The 16580-nt window shown below is 50.7% G+C and overlaps 1 protein-coding gene across 2 annotated transcripts in view; it reads left to right on the top strand.

Annotated features, from left to right (window-relative positions):
* Elk3 (ETS transcription factor ELK3) overlaps positions 1-16580 on the top strand; it is a 71351-nt gene that overhangs the window by 43027 nt on the left and 11744 nt on the right. For both annotated transcript variants that reach the window (XM_004650196.2, XM_045153349.1), the window contains exon 3: positions 12409-13206. In XM_004650196.2, coding sequence (XP_004650253.1) covers positions 12409-13206 — 798 coding nt within the window. The remainder of the gene's footprint in view (positions 1-12408; positions 13207-16580) is intronic.

Below are 16580 nucleotides of genomic sequence, written 5' to 3' on the forward strand. Positions count from 1 at the left end.
CCTTGGGCCTGAGTGTTGAGTGCCTTGGTGTTTTTTTTTTTTTTTTTTTAAGGGTGTGTGTGTGTGTCTTTTTTTCTCTTGGTACCAAGTCAGTGGCCCAGATTGTTTGAAGGCTAACAGATGGCACCTGGACTTTTGCCTGAGGCAGAGGGGTTAAACACGACCTCCCTGCCTGTATTTGGCCCTGGAATCTGCCTGGAGACCTTTGGGATAGCCAAGTTCTCTTGCAGAAAGGTCTTCCAATATGGTCACCTTGCCCCAGGGAGATAGCAGCCAGCCCTAGGAGCAAGGCTGGAGAAAAGAGGGGGCTTGACATTATGTGTTGTTTGGGGGTGCTTCCTGTCTTGCATATGCTTCGAAGCCAGTGTCCCAGTGGCACTGGCATTCCCCCAAATGGGGCAGTCGCTAAGAAACAAGGATGAGGCAGTCTTGGGAGCGCCATCAGCACCGGGTTGATGCGGCCGTGCTGCGTCCAGCGCTCAGCCGCCAGGGCTCCCGCAGCCTGGCCAAACTCTCTTGCGTCAGGCTCCCGCCCACGCACACACCCGAGTCCGCATTTGGCAACCCTGGTGTTCCTGCTTCTGGGCTTTTAGCTGCAGGAAAATTTAGGGGTTGTGTAGACGAACTGACAAAAACCCCACCATTCACATCACACCTCCCACCACCCACCAGCCACCAGCTGCTCCTCTGGGCGGCCTCACTCCACCTCCTGCACAGACTCACTCCTATCCCAGATGGCAATGCCATGGGGAAGCTCACGTGTACCGGGGGACTGGCTGTTTGAGGTCAGGCTGTGTGCAAGGTATTTGACATCCATTTATCATTGTCTACCGCTGAGGTGCCGGGTCTCCTGGGGGGTGGTGGGCCTGTGCTGGATAGAGGCGGGGATGTGAGTGCTGGAGAGGCTTAAGTAGCAGCCCTCATAGGAAGCAGCTACTTGGGGCAAGTGACAGGCCTTGGAGCGTGGGCTGCAGGTCGGTCCTGGGGTTGTGGGGCTGACAGATTGCAGGGTTTACAGACTCCTGAGGGCTCAGATAGAATCACGTTCCTCATATGGCTGGTAAGTACCACTGTGGCAGACAGAAAGCAAAACAAAGGCAAACAAAACGAAAGGCCTCCAACACTTTGTGACCGAGTTGCCAATGGAGAGATTGCCTGTAGGATCTCCCGAGCCAGCTGAGGATGGGAGTTACTGATCTGGTCCCTCTGGACCACCCGTGCTTCTAGAGTATGCCTCGTTAAGAAAGCCAGGCTGGGGCTGGGGAGATGGCCTGCTTGGTAAAGTGCTGCTGCTCAAACCTGTCATCCCAGAGCGTGGCGTGGGGCTAGGAAGAACCCAGAGCTCAACACCAGCTCGTCCTGGCGAACTCCAGGTTCAATGACAGACCCCCCCCCCCTCAAAAAATAAGGTGGAGAGGGCTGGAGAGATGGCTTAGCAGTTAAGGTGTTTGCCTATGAAGCTCAAGGACCCAGGTTCGACTCCCCAGTACCCACACAAGCCAGATGCACAAGGTGGCACATGTGTCTGGGGTTCCTTTGTGTGGCTAGAGGCCCTGGCGTGCTCATTCTCTCTTTCTGCCTCAGTCTGCCTCTCCCAAATAGGTAAAAAAAAAAAAATAAAGAATAAGGTGTAGAGTGACTGACACATGATGTTGACCTCTGGTCTCCATATGCGTGCGTGCGCACACACACACACACACTCGTGTGCACATACACCTGCACTCATATGAAACACACACACACACAAAAGAAGAAAGTGTAGTTGTTGTTTCTTTGGCTTTTGTACCTCCTTCTAGCCCTGTGAAAGACCCCTGACTCCCTTCACCACTTGGACTTAACCTTCTGCCTCTAGCCCTCACCCCCAGCGTTCCCTCGGCCTCATCATTTAGTCTGTCTGCCGCGGCCCAGCCCTGGCCAGGCCACTCCTCCAACGGAGCTTGGGCTTGGTGGCTCCCTTCCCTGCTCCACGGTCCCCGCCGTCTGCTGTGGTCATCGGTCATTGTATCTACGATACTTGCTGGTCAGTGCCTTACCATCCCCGGTATCTCTCCGGTGCCTGGCTGTGGTGGGTCCCGGTGAAGGGTGAAGGGATGAGTGCGGAGCAAGCGGACATCTGTAACAGGAGCCAGTCTGTCATCTGCCAGGAAACTAGGAAACTTTCACTCTTCAAAGCTGTTTTGCCTTTCAGCAAGTAAGGATCCTGGGATGGTGGTGGGCGAGGGGGGGGGGTGTGCTTTTATTTTATTCTTGTTTTTACTTTTTTTTTTGGTTTGGTGACCAGAATTCCATTACACTGAGCTCCATCTCTAGCTGGGAGGCTATTTATACAAATGTATTCCAGGCTCACCTGTGGCCCCTGACATCCCTAAACCATCTGCCAGTCCAGGAGGTAGCCACTCAAACCACAGAGGAGTCAGTGCAGTGACTCTGTCACCCAGCAAGGTACATTAAAGAAGGCCTGTGCTGGGGAAGCAGTTTGATGATTCGTTTTATTAATGACTTCATACATTTATTTGCATGGGTGAAGGAACCAGCAGGGAGACAGGGTTCAGGCCAACAAGAAGCCGCCTCCAAGAGGGTAGAAGGAGGGACCCTGAGCTTTCAGGCTGGGCTAGGATCAAACGCCCTCAGGGTGCCCGAGGCGCGCAGGCAGCAGCAGGTCTGAGGAGCCTCCCAATGCGAGGCTGGCTGAATGCGGTGAGACAAGTCATGCTGCAGCCAGAAAACACAGAAATCTCAAACTCTCAGCCCAAACCACAAGAAAACCTCCCCCACGGGAGTTGGTGGAGTCAGACAATTCTAAGCCAGAGTTACACGTCTTTATTGCCAGCATTCTTAGAAGTTTGCAATGGAGATTTTCTGTTCTTCTTTCCTTCCCTCCCTCCTTCTATCCCTCCCTCCCTCCCTCCCCTCCCCTCCTTGCTTCTCTAAAGCTTAGACACAGGGTAACCTGGCTTCACCTAGCCTAGTGCTCAGGGCATCACCCAATGGGAGGGACATGCTGGCATGCCAGGAAGGCAGTGGCCCAGCCTTTTTACTCTGCTGAACAGAGGTGACTTTAAGTAGCCTTTGTAGAGTTGCTGTAACAGATAACCAGAGAGTTGGTGGCTCAAAACAACAGAAGTTGATTGTCCTATAGTCGTGGAAGCCAGAAGTCTAAAGGGAGTATTGGTTCTGTCCTCAGAAGGCTCCAGGGAAGATTTTCCTCCATCTTCCAGGTCTGATGGCTCCCAGCAGCCCTTGGTGCTCTGTGGGTTGGAGCTTTTTGAGAGCCTCCCTCTTTATTTTATTTTTATTTATTTGATAGAGAAAGAAGGGGAGAGAGAATGGGTGTGCCAGGGCCTCCAGCCACTGCAAACACACTCCAGACACATGCACCCCTGTGTGCATCTGGCTAACGTGGGTCCTGGGAATCGAACCTGGGTCCTATGGCTTTGCAGGCAAACACCTTAACCACTAAGCCATCCCTCCAGCCCTGAGAGCCTCAGTCTTTACATGGCATCTTCCCTATCCATCCCTCTCTGTTCTCTTATAGGATGTGAATCATTGAGTTTAGTGTTTACCCTAAATGTGGGATGATTCAACATTTTTGATCAATCATACCTAGAAAGATTTTCTTTTCGAATAAGGCTACTTTCTAAGGTTTTAGGTAGACATGAATTTGGACGGATGTCATTAGACTCACTATGGGCCTGGGGGGAGACTGCTTGAGTTAGAAAAACCTCTGGTTGATGTGGTCAAAGGGCTTTTAGAAGCTGCTTTTTGAGGGAAAAGATAAAAACTTGCTGAAAATGGATTCATAGCTCAGTTCAGCATGGCAGCTGACTGACTGCCCAGGGTCCCTGCAGGGTGGATGGCCTACACTGAGAAGAAACTGGCCCTTCTCTGCCCACCAAAGTGGTGTTTATTTGGATGTTTCTAGGACAGAAGCCAAATTATTCTGTCCCTCAGAGCCTAGGAACTTCCAAAGGAAAGTGTCTTGATGTTTGGTGGAAGAAGGTTTGCTTGCGGGTTAAGGACAAGCCACTCCGAGTGTGGTCCCTACAGGTGTGTGCTCCGACTTCGGAGAGAGGACAGCTCAGGTTTTGGGTCAGGGAGGAGCGAGTGAGAATGTGCTCTGGGCATGAACTCAGAGGAAGAACTGAAAAAGGCTGTTGACTGGAAAGCCAGTGGTCTGGAGCCACTCTCTGTTGCCGTGGGATTTTGGGAAATCTGCTTGGAGCATCGGGTCCTCCATATCATCATCAACAATGGTCATCTGAGTGTGGCGGCACTCAGGTTTGATGCCATGAGGGACCATGGTTTTTGTTTTTTTCCCCAAGGCAGAATAAAATAAGAAGACACTGTGCTATAATGATCATCATTGACAAGGTAGAATTCTCCAGGGTGCTCAGAGCAGCTGGTCAGTGGGGCCACCCCCAGCCCTGTTTGGTGGATGCTAGTTTCCTGTTAGTTTCTGTCACCCTGAATCTTCTTGATTGGGATGTCACTTGAACATTATGTTTAGTGTGGAGTGAGCTACTCAGTCATGGTGCCATCAAAGGGACCACAGGGCATCCCATCAAAGCAGGTGCCTCTGCCCTGGATATGGACAGAGATAGTCCCGTTTGTGGGTTTGGAAGGTCAAGGTCTTACAAGGAGCTGGAAGGAGCCGTTCTTCAGCATGCGCCTTGCTTCCTTGGCACAGAGCCGGTTCCTAAGCCCCGCAGCGAGCACACTGCTCTGGAACGGGAGATTAGTGTTAGCAGTAGCCCAATGGGCCAAAGGCAGCTGTCATCTGGAAGTGTGGCCATGGAGCAGAAATGGCTCAGGCCCGGCCATGGAGACATCTGGGTTCAGACTCCAGATACGGTTACAAGCTGTGTAAACTGAGACTGGATCCAGTCTCAGTTTGACAAGTACTACATACTATGACTTAAAATGCAGATGCAGATTTTTAAAAACAATATTGAAAGTTGCTGTGAAGGTTTATTATACATCTTTGAAGGTGACTTTTTCTTTCTCCTTTCATTTAAGCATAAACGAATGTATCTAAAACATGATTTCATAAGAACAATGGGGTTATTCCACACTTGCTGTGGGGGTTTGAGTAGCCTTACGGGTTTATGCTTAAGCCTTATATTCAACTCCTGGCTGGTGGCAGTTTGCGAGGTTGAGCTTTGCTGGAGGAGGTGTGTCACCGGGGGTTGACCTTGAGGTTTATCAGCCCAGTTTATCAGTGGAGTTAACTAGCTTACTGGGAAGGACTACTTCCACCCAGATAGGTGACAGCTTCCTGCTGTGCCCTGCTTTCTCCACCATGATGAAACTTCCCCCTCTAAGCAATAAGCCCTAAACAAACCCTTTCCTCCTATAAGCTGCTTCTGGTCAGGTGTTTTGTCCCAGCAACTAGGAGGTAACTACAATACACGCTATCACTTTTTCCCTGAAGGTTCTGTGTGGAAAATTCAGGGAAATATGAACACTTCATTGTCCTCTAAAATTAATGACAAGATAGTCAGTCCACTGTATGGCTCTCCCAATATCTAAGCCACCCCGATGTACTCTTCTTGGTCAGTGAGGATTTTTCCTTGACTGCCTTGTCCATGGTGTCCTAGTCACAAGGATGTCCCTAGGTAGCTGTGTTCTCCCTGTGTGTGGCCTGCATGCACAATTGCTTCTTTCCCACAGCTTTGGACATAGAGAATCTACTGTGGCAATGTGCCCCCTGTATCTGCTGGGCACCCATGCTAGGGACCTTGATGACAGACCCTCCTGGCCAACAGTCCCCTCAAGCCTACTCTTGGAGCCACAGCCGCCACTGTGAAGCCAGGCTAGACAGCAGTCACCCTGCTGGGCGCAGCATCAGGCAGCCATGGGATCCAATCGCTGGCTGTCTGATTAGTGTCTGCACCACCTTTACAGGGCCTGACATATGGTGTCTCTGCCCCGGGCTGGATCCCTATCCATGGGAACCTCGGGACTAAGCAGCTGCTCTCGGAGCGCTGACCCACTCCTGTCCCCATGGTGGACTTAATTGAATTGTGTGAGGTTTTCTTCATGGTGAATGCGAAGTGCTGGCTGTGTCCCTCATGGTACACCAAAAGCCACCCGACTCTTTCTTGTCTGACCTCAACTAAATAAAACATCATATTTCCCCTGCTTGGTTGAGATATGTAAACTAGATGTAATTCAGTCCAGTGAGTCACCGGTCACGTTACCGGAGAACCGCTGATAAAGCAACTAGAGTATTCACAGCCTTTCTGGGAGGGTCACCATCCTCCTGGGAGACAGGGTAGGATTGGATGACAATCTTAAATCGTCACGGGGCTGACAGAGGGTGGTGTTTATATTTTGGTTTTACTTAAATGCAGCGTAAAAGTAGGGTCAGTAGCACTGATAGTAACGTGTGTAGATTCACTGGGCATTTGGATCCAAGCTATAGGCAGACAGGTCAGTCCCCACATTATAGATGGAGAAACAGGCTATACCACATGAGGCACTTTGCTATAAAGGGGTAGGTGTAACATTTGAACCTAACCCCAACAGCAACTTTACTATAGCATGGAGTAGGTATTTCCTGGAAAGGTCTCCTGTTGCGCTGGTACCCAGTCCGGCTACCGGTTTGGGACTGGAAAAAGACCCTGCTGGTGTTGGGAAGTCTTCTGAGCTTAGTGAGCTGCTGACCTTTCTCAGGGTTGAGCACAGGGCAGGGAAGTGGCAAGGTCCGAGAACAGGAGGGAGCCCCAAGGGAGTCCGAGCGCATCTGAAGAGCCCATCACAGGTCTGGAGCCTCGTGGGAGACAGTGTGGGATTGGATGACAAATCTGAGTACAGCTAAGTCCGCCCTGAGACCTCAGACCAAAACCAGCCTGCGAGACCAGCATGGCGTGTGTCAGAAACACATGACAAGTATTTGCTGAGTAAACAGATCGATGAACTGACATTGTACAAAGCTCTCTAGGGAGGTGTGATGTTGGAGGGTGTGCGCATGTGGGCTCAATGTCTCTGTGGAGGATTTCAGTTTTAAAATACCAGGGGAAAGAGCACACATAGACCTAAGTACAAAACATGCGCATGTGGGACATTAGTCAGTCTGAAATTATCCAAGGAGAATTGTGTCTAGCCCTTGGCTTCAGGCTTGGGTCAGTTCCCCCTATAGTTAGATCATTTACTGAATAAATGTCTTATGAACTGATTTTAATATGATCCTAATATAACTAAGAATGCAAATCCAGTCTCAGAAGCATCTCTTTGCTACCTCTTTGTTACACATACTTAAATCCCAAACGTGAATGGGAATATTCTCATCCATCCTCTTCACGTGGCCCTCCAGGATTTTGGTTCCACTCTGGATGGAAAAGATCTGAAACAGAAACTGTGCTTGTACTGAGCACTCACAGCTCTTTTCCTTGTCTTTATTCATCATAACACGTACATAGCATTGCCATTGTGTTAGGTGCTGTTGCAGTCCAGTTCGCAATGCTGGTAGAAATCACCCAACCAAGAGCAGCTGGTGGGGAAAAAAAGAGGTTTATTTTGGCTTACAGTCTTGAGGGGGGAGCTTCATGATGGCAGGGAAAATGATAGCATGAGCAGAGGCCAACAAAAAGTGGACAATAGCAACAGGAGAGTGTGCCAAACACTGTCAAGGGGAAACTGGCTATAATACCCATCAGCCCGCCCCCAACAATACACTCCCTCCAGGAAGCATTAATTCCCAAATCTCCATCAGCTTTGAACCTAGCACTCAGGACACCTAAGTTTATGGGGGACACTTGAATCAAACCACCACAGGTACATAAGGAGTCTGTACATGGTTTAAGGTGTACATGGTTTAAGGTATACAGGAAGACAGATGCACTTGCAATTCCTATACCATTTCATATAAGGCACTTGGACATCTGCAGGGGTCTAGGAGCCAATCTCTCCCCACCTCCCTCACATATGGATACTGAGGTCTGGGATGACTGTATGTGGGATTATTCACAGCAGCCCCTCCTCTTCACAGAGAGCGCCTGCACGCACACCCTCACTGAAGCACTCCCATGGACATTCCTGGTCTTGCAGATGAGCCCAGAGCCTGGGCAGCAGATATGGCTGAGGGAAATGGAAACAGCACCTGCTGACTCAGTGTTTTCCTTCTTGGCAGGGTAAACTAACCGAGGGAGGGGGGAAGTGAGTGGGGCCATGTGCCTGCTGGACTGCCCACGCTCAAGGTGCCTGCACGGTCGGGATGGCAGTGTGGACGCAGTGACAGGGACATTCATTTCCACATCTGATTTGCATTTGCCTGGAACTACCTGCTGGGTGTGGCTGTCGTGGGGGCATCTTGAGCCTCCTTCCTCTGACGTAGTTCCCCGCCTTGTCCTTGCCTCCCATGGCTCCCCCAGAATGCTGGGTGCGGGGTCAGCCCTGAGCATGAGCCACATTGCATGGGACCTTATAGAGACGCTGGTCCCACCCAGGGAAAGGAGGCAGATGTGTGCAACCGTTCTCAGACCATACAACGTCACTTGGCTCAACTGGACACACCAGCATTTGTCAGGTTGCCAGGCAACAGGAAGCAACAAATACTTGTGAGCCTGGGATTGAAGGAGAGAAAAACCAGACTTTTCCCCTAAATATCTTCATCACTTACCATAATAAGAGCCCTGTTCCAAGTGCTGAGCTGCCCTGGGCCAACTTACATCACCCTTTACAGTGGCCAGGAGTCAGGAGCCAGATGTCTCCAAGTGCAACCCCAAGTAATGGTGTATTAATTTACATACTCCCGGAGCCTTAGTTTTCTCATCTGTCATATGGGGTAATAATCTTCCAGAGAATTGACTTGATGGCTGGTGAGTTCTTAGAGCAGCACCCGCCAGGTAATGTGTGCTCAGGAAATCCTAGCTGTCATTACCACTCACACAAGACTGTCACAGAAGGAAGCTTCCTTGTGGACACTGTACAGGGGTCTGTGAACATACATGGTCCCTCTTATATTCCAGGGGTCTACCCATAGTGACAAGAGAGCATTCACTTCAGCTGCCAGGGACACACCTCCTTCTAGCCCACCTTTCCTCGCATTCTCCAGCTCCAGACACCCTCCTTATCAGATTCTGTCAGGGGAGCAGAAGTCCCCTGGACTACCCTGGGCCCCTAGACACGCTGGGCTGCAGCTGTCTGATGTAGGCACTCTATCCACCCTGCCCTGTCCCTGCCAATTCTATTCTCAGCCTTCAGCCCCACAGAGATTTCCCTATGGCTTGGTAACCAGATGGAATCTACCTTGGGGGGTAAGTCTCTGGAGAGCTGTGTCTCTTTCCAAAGACCAAGCTTCTTCCTTTTGGCTCCATCCCTGTGGCTGGTGAACTTTCCCCCTGGTGCCTTAGAGCCACAGCTCTGATGCATGGCCCTCCCCTTGCCTCCCCTCCACTTTTTATCTGCATGGGGTGACATCACCAGGAAGCTGTGGAAAGTGCCCACTGTTTCCTGTTAAGCATGTAAAATAAAATTCATGGTCTTTTAAAACACAGCTTTATCGAGGTATAATTTCCACAGTGTGAAATTGACTCATGTGAAGTGTGTGGCTCAGAGGCCATGATGTTTTTCGGAAGTGGGCATCCATCACTGTGATTGGCTGGCGCTGCCTACCCTTAAAACCATCACTCCTCTTCCTTGAGCCCTCTCAGACCTAGGTGGCCAGAATCTACATTCCAGTGGTATCGGTCTTTTCCCCTCTCTGCTCCCTGACTTTCTTTATTTCCTCCTCTTTTCCTTCCCTTCTCCCTTTCCGTCTTCTCTTTCTACCCCCCCCCCCCATCTCTTTCTTTTTTGGTTTTTGTTTGGTTTGCTTTGGCTTTCTTTTTTTTTTTTGGATATTTGAGACAGGATTATTACTGTTTAGCCTAGGCTGGCCTCAGGCTTACTATGCAGCCCAGGCTGGCCTCAGACTATTCTGCAGTCTTTCTGCTTCAGCCTCGCGAGTACTACATCACATATAATTAAACTCATCGACTATGTGATCTTTATATTTATATGATATCTGGATTCTTTCACTTAGCAAAATGAACTCCTCAGTCCATCTATCTCTGTTGGAGCATATGTAATTTAGTGGCCAGGTAATATTGTATTGTAAGGATATATTACCTTTGCTCATCCATTTGTCATTCGGAAGACATATTGGTTGTTGCTCAACCTGTTTGGCCTGGTAACTCTGTATCTGCTACTTTGGATTCTCAATCAACTTTTCTTTCTTTTGTCTATCTTTCTTTCGAGGACTTTAAAAGAATTGCTTAATCAGGTATCATGTTTTGAGCCTGTAAAAAAAAGTGTTTTATAAAATAGTTTGAGACTTGCCAATCAAACTAATAATTTGTCCTGTCACTTCTTCTGTGTAGTTATGTAGGATCAAAATACTTCATCAATTTAGATGAGTGTTCAAAGTGAGAGGAAAACAAAAGTAGTTCATCCCTCCCCCATAAGGGAAGGGAGGGAGGCATTACAATTGCAGAGGACGTTTGACACCCCAGACCAGCACACTCCTTGATGATAGCTCAGGTGCGGCTTCCAAGGACAGCCTCATTTAGTCTTTTCTCGTGGGAATCTTGTTTTCCCTGGCACCTTCTCCATCCAGGCCTTGGTGCTGCGCTTAGCAGAGGCGCTGCCAACCAGACACAGGTGAAACTGTTCAGTTTCCCCATTCCTCTGACAGCTTGCCAGCGAGCGTGGGAACAAGGTCAGCTGGAGGCAGGAGATTAAGTGGGGCAAGTTACGGGACAGAGCCCCGGTTCGCTGACCATTGGAACAGGGCAGCTTTGGATCCGCACAGGTGGAGCCTCCCGCGTGCTGCGCTGAGCCAGGTCTCTTAGGAGCTCATGTGTCTGAGATTTCTCTTGCTGCCTGGGGACCTTTGTGGCCCTCCCTTAGATACCCACTCCAAGGCATTCCTTCCTGAAAATGTCAGGGATGTGGTAAATGGCCCTTTCCTCTTGTCATTGAAGGGGCAAAGATGTAACAAGATAAACGGGCAAGATCCAACAGGTGTTTATTTAGAACCTGACCATGGATGGCAAAAGCAGTGGCAGGATGTAATGAACAGTCGTCTCCGTTAGGGGGCGCTTTGCTCGCTTCACCCTTGTGCGGAAATGTGACAAGTCTCAAGCTGTAGCTTATAAAACTGCAGTGGTTCTGGGGCGCAGGGCGGTGGTATCTCCTTGGCAGTAGAAAGATGGTGCCTTCGGCCCCGCGTGCTGGCTGTTGTAGGGTCCATGAGTTGGCTTGCACTCCAGGCTGCTGGCTCAATGGAAGCTACTGCTAAAACTCTTCCTGGGCTGGGGTGGTTTAGCGGTTAAGGCACTTGTCTGCGAAGCCTAAGGACCGACCGAGGCTCAATTACCCAGGACCCACGTAAGCCAGATGCACAAGGTGGCACATGCATCTGGAGCTCGTTTACAGGCTAGAGGCCCTGACACTCCCGTTTTCTCTCGCTGTCTCATAAATAAATAAAAATAAAATACTAAAATTCTTCCCAATTTCACTTTAACCCTCTCATAAGGCAACCTTCAGGGAACCCTTTCTCTATAGAATGCCACTTAGTCTTTGGGCCAGACTGAGGCAGTCTTTTTCTCCCTGGAGTACCTGGGGTCGATTGCGTCCACCACGGGGTGAGACACACAGCAAGCTTTTGATAGATGAACATGGACTTGGGTTGATTCCACGAGGAGTTCATCTATTAATTTGATAAGCCTGGAAAACAGTATCCTTTCGTTATGAGAGGGCTGTGAAAAAAAAAATTTTTTTTGCCTTAATGTTTGAAGAATGGAGCCATTAACCGAAGAGCCAGAAGTAGCCTCTGGCAACTTCGAAGTACTGTAAGAATGTCATAAATATCCAGGAAGACAATGTGTTCCCCTCCAGGGGCTTTCTTGGCAGAAAATAGAGGCAGCAGATATGGCTGCAAACTGACTTAAGCAAAACTCGCAGCCCGCAGAGCATGTTCCTGTTCGTAGGTTCTTGCGTTCTCACAGCTCTCAGACATAGGGAAGAAAGTACTGTGTTATGGTTAAGGAAATACACCCTACTGCTGGCTGTGTGAATGACTTAAGTGATGTAAGTTTATTTCCCAATTTTGAGTCCAGGGGCAACAAAACCTGAAGCTCATGTAAGATGAGGTTTGAATAGTCACAGCTCTATAGTAAGTACTTCCTAATTGGCAACTTGCTATTTCAACATCATCACAAAAACAAAATACGTGCGCGCGCGCACACACACACACACACACACACACACAGATGAGAAAGTTCCCAGAATCCATTCCTGTGTCGCCAACTTATGGACACGAGGATGATTTTTGATGCCCCTGCTGGCATGAGTCACCATTCTAACACGCCACTCCTTTGGTGTCTTGGGTTCGCACATTTTAAATGTCTGCTTTTGTATTCACAGAACATCATCAAGAAAGTGATTGGGCAGAAGTTCGTGTACAAGTTTGTCTCTTTCCCGGAGATCCTGAAAATGGATCCTCACACGGTGGAGATCAGCCGGGAGAGCCTTCTGCTGCAGGACAGCGACTGTAAGGTGTCCCCCGAGGGCCGCGAGGCCCACAAGCACGGTGGCTTGTCTGCTCTCAAAAGCACGAGCCGCAATGAATACATCCACTCAGGCCTATATTCGTCCTTCACCATTAACTCCCTGCAGAACCCCCCGGAGGCCTTCAAGGCCATCAAGACGGAGAAGCTAGAGGAGCCGTGTGGTGACAGTCCCCCTGTGGAAGAAGTCAGGACTGTGATCAGGTTTGTGACCAATAAAGCCGACAAGCACATCACCAGGCCTGTGGTGTCCCTGCCTTCCACGTCGGAGGCCGCAGCGGCGTCAGCCTTCCTGGCTTCATCTGTCTCAGCCAAGCTATCTTCTTTCATGTTGCCAAATGCTGCCAGCGTGTCATCTGCCTCGCCCTCCTCGTCTCGGTCCCCGTCTCTGTCCCCTAACTCGCCCCTCCCTTCTGAACACAGAAGCCTCTTCCTGGAGGCCGCCTGCCATGACTCGGATTCTCTGGAGCCTTTGAACCTGTCGTCAGGCTCCAAGACCAAGTCTCCATCTCTTCCCCCAAAGGGGAAAAAACCCAAAGGCTTGGAAATCTCCGCTCCCCCACTGGTGCTCTCTGGCACTGATATCGGCTCCATCGCCCTCAACAGCCCAGCCCTCCCCTCTGGATCCCTAACCCCAGCCTTCTTCACCGCGCAGGTAAGAGCCATTTTCTGGATCCCAGGGAAAATAACAAGGAAGCTCCAAGACACTGTCCCTGAGCCTTGTCTCCAAGTCACGCAGGGAGAGGCTCACACAAAGAAAGGCACGGTACCCTGGGCAGCGAGGGATGCTTGCTCGGCGTCTTCTTGTTTGTGGCCCAATGTGTCTAGAGATGGAAGGCGCACATAGCCAACGGGGCACGCACACAGCGGGCAAAGCTAAGGGGCGGTGTGGCACTTTAGGAGGCATTTGGGCCTTAGCAAACTTTATGGCGGAATCCTCTGGGCGCAGCCGTTTGTCTCCTGTTAGCAAGAAGGTCGTTATTCACAGACAGCGCCTTGGCTGTCATCATCGTGGAGGTGCATGTGTGTGTTGTGTTGGCCTTTAACAAGAAACGCTAGGGCCACACGCGGAGGGTAGGGCTGCTCTGCGTAGCCCAGGCCCTTCCCAGTGGCAGAGTAATCTTGTGGAGTGCAAGAGTCTCAGCCCCAGGAGAAGGCACCTTACCTTTTCTTTTAGATAGATCATGGTGGCTGTAATCTGGCCCAGTGGTGGGGTGAAAACAGAGTAGGTGCCTGGCAGACCATAGTTCCACGTCCCCTTGAAAATGGGATGCACTTTCATGGCGTAGGGTTAGCGGCAGTTGTCTGGGAGTGTCTGTCTTCAGTTCCTTCTCAGCTTTGCCAGACGTGGGACTGCCACTCAGAGTGAGACACCGTGTTGCACAGGCACATTGGAACGGTGGCTGTGTTCACTGAGCCAGCTGCAACGAAGCACAAGCCATCCTAGAGCCTTGTAGCCTTGGGTGCGGGCATGCTTAGGTGGGTAGGAACCCTGTCCGTCTCATTGTAACTGTCCTTGGTGGCAGCAGCAATAGACGTTGAGCTGTTTGCATGTGCCAGGCACTCCCCTACGCACGTCTCGTGGGTTCCCCCACTCCTGAGTGTGTCCTAGCAGATCCTGGTGGATAACTGCTGCCATCTCCCTGCCCAACCAAGGAGATGGGCTCAGAGGTGAAACCCCGTGGCTACGTCCCGCAGCTGTGAGTAGGAGAGATGAATTTGGACTGGTACATCTGCCTTCAGAATCCAGGCTCTGCGGCTCTGAGGGTAAACGCTGTTATCCCACAGAGAGAAGGCAGCTGTCTCTCATCACAATATTAGCCACGGGGTTTGTAGAGCACCTGAAAGCAGCTCCTTGTCACTTTCCTCTCAGTGGCTTCCTGGAGGTGACATGCCGCTTACTCCTGCGAGCAGGTGGGGACCCGCATGGAGGAGAGGTGCAGGCTGAAGTGACAGGTGGGGACAGGCACACCCACTCCTGAATTGGCATTCTCTTAACCAAGCAGGGCCACTGGGTGACAAGCTCTGCTTGCTTAGTGGAGCAGCCAGAGCGTCCAATCTGGCCTTGGTGTCTACAACTGTAAGGTTGAGAGGGGTGGAAAGCCAAGCCAAGGCCTCCTCCGATTTCAGTGTCCGCATTCTCTGTGACACTAAGAAGTGAAGGTGATACGGAGCCTCAGTCACCTTCTCTGAACAGAGTGGGACAGAAGCCAGTCTTGTCTGTCTCCTGAAACTGCCCAGGTCTGCCCTGGGGCTTTGGACCTGGATTCTGTGAACTTAGGGGTGGCCCTCTCTCAGAGAGGCTGAAGGTGGCTAGGACTGGGCTTAGGAGAGGAAGGACGTTGACCCAAAAGAGGGTTCCTGAGGGTGGATGCAGCATTAAGTCTTGGAGCTAGAAACTACTAGAATAGCTTAGGGCTGGGGCAAAAAACCTTGGAAAGCCAGGCTGCTGGGCCAGGGCCTTAGGAAGCTGCAGCAATAGCTGTGGCCAGACTGTAGTGGGGGGCCGGGGTCTGTGAGGCCTTGGTTGAACAAGTGCCAGGAAGTCCTCAAATGAGGCCAAGACTTCCTGGGGGAGACCAAGGGCTGGAGAGTGGAAGCAGGACCCTGGCTCAGAGAGCCTTTCCGGGGGCAGGGGCACCGGCAGTCAATGCTCTCAACCACAAGGAAGTACGAGGCACCGAGGCTAGCGGGCGGGAGTGGAGCCTCAGGACCCAGACCTCGCCTGCACTGCCCCGCGCTCCTGGAGTGTGGCTCCCGCACCGGGGTGGCCATGGCGGCTGACAGGGAAGGGTGGGGGGGGGTCAGAGATAGGGCGGGAGCCAGTGGTGAGCTGGTCAAAGCTGCCTTCTTTCAGTCCATCCCACCTCTGTGGCTCATCTGTGATCACACAGGCTAGTCATGTTTGTTTTTTTTGTTTGTTTGTTTGTTTTTTGTTTTTTTCCTTTTTTTCTTGAAAAGTTTCATATCCGTCAGCATTTGGGCATTCCTGAACTCAGTGCAGGATTTGGGTCTGTAAAGACACCCTCCCTGCCAGGCTGCGGCACGTGTGCCCCGGGAAGCTGGCCCACCCACCTTGGGGTCCACCTGGGCACTTCCTTTTATTGAGCACAGACTCGCCCTTCCTCTCTAAGTGTGCTGTGTGGCTGTGTTAACACAGCCTTTGGTCCTCCAGGGGAATATCATGTACCTTCCCTAGGGGTTAGTTTCGGGGGAGATGAAAGGCGTGCTGTAATAACTCCATACCCTGCGCATGAGATTCCCAAGCTTAGCAGAAATATGCAAGAAAAGTCTTGATGTGACCTAAGCCACACGGTTCCTGTTCTTTCTGCAAACCTTATGAAACCACATGTAGGGCCATATTCAGATGCGAAATTTGGGTCTGCAACTTGAGCTGAAGAAAATACTCTGCACCATTCTGCCACTGCCCCAACTTCAGTTATAGGAAAAGGATCTGGGGTGCTTCTGCTGGGAGCTATACACGTGCTGGGGAGAGACTGCCCTTGGCTTTAAGTTTGCAGTAAACAACAATTTCATACAGAGAGACAGGATGACCAGGCAAGGACACCTCTGCTGTGGGACTGTAAGGGACTGAAAACCTTGACCACCAAAAAAAAAAAAAAAAAAAAGGCCAACTAGGACTGAAGTGCCCATGTCAGAACTCCACCGCCAAGGTTGTATTTGAGCAATGCTGGAAAGCAAGGCTTCTACTATCTGTGCTGGCACATGCTACTGAAATTGAGGCAGAGTGGAAGGAGACAGGATGTGAAGCCCTCCTGGTGCCTTGCCAAGCGCACCTTGGCAGCACAAGATGCCAGCTGGAACTTCTGATTCTTTATCTTCTGTACCTTCATGTCATCTGTCCCTCTTCTTGCCATTTGTCTTTTTTGTTTGCTCCTGCCTCCTTCCTTCACCAAGTGAAGTTAGTTGAGAGTCAGAGGGAAACATGTTGCATTTCTGTCATTTATGCCAAAGCCCCGTGTTCATGTGACCCATGCTGGGCAAGATGTTGAACGCTATGTGTGGGCA

This window comes from Jaculus jaculus, chromosome 6, assembly GCF_020740685.1.
Source record: "Jaculus jaculus isolate mJacJac1 chromosome 6, mJacJac1.mat.Y.cur, whole genome shotgun sequence".
Lineage (NCBI taxonomy): Eukaryota > Metazoa > Chordata > Mammalia > Rodentia > Dipodidae > Jaculus > Jaculus jaculus.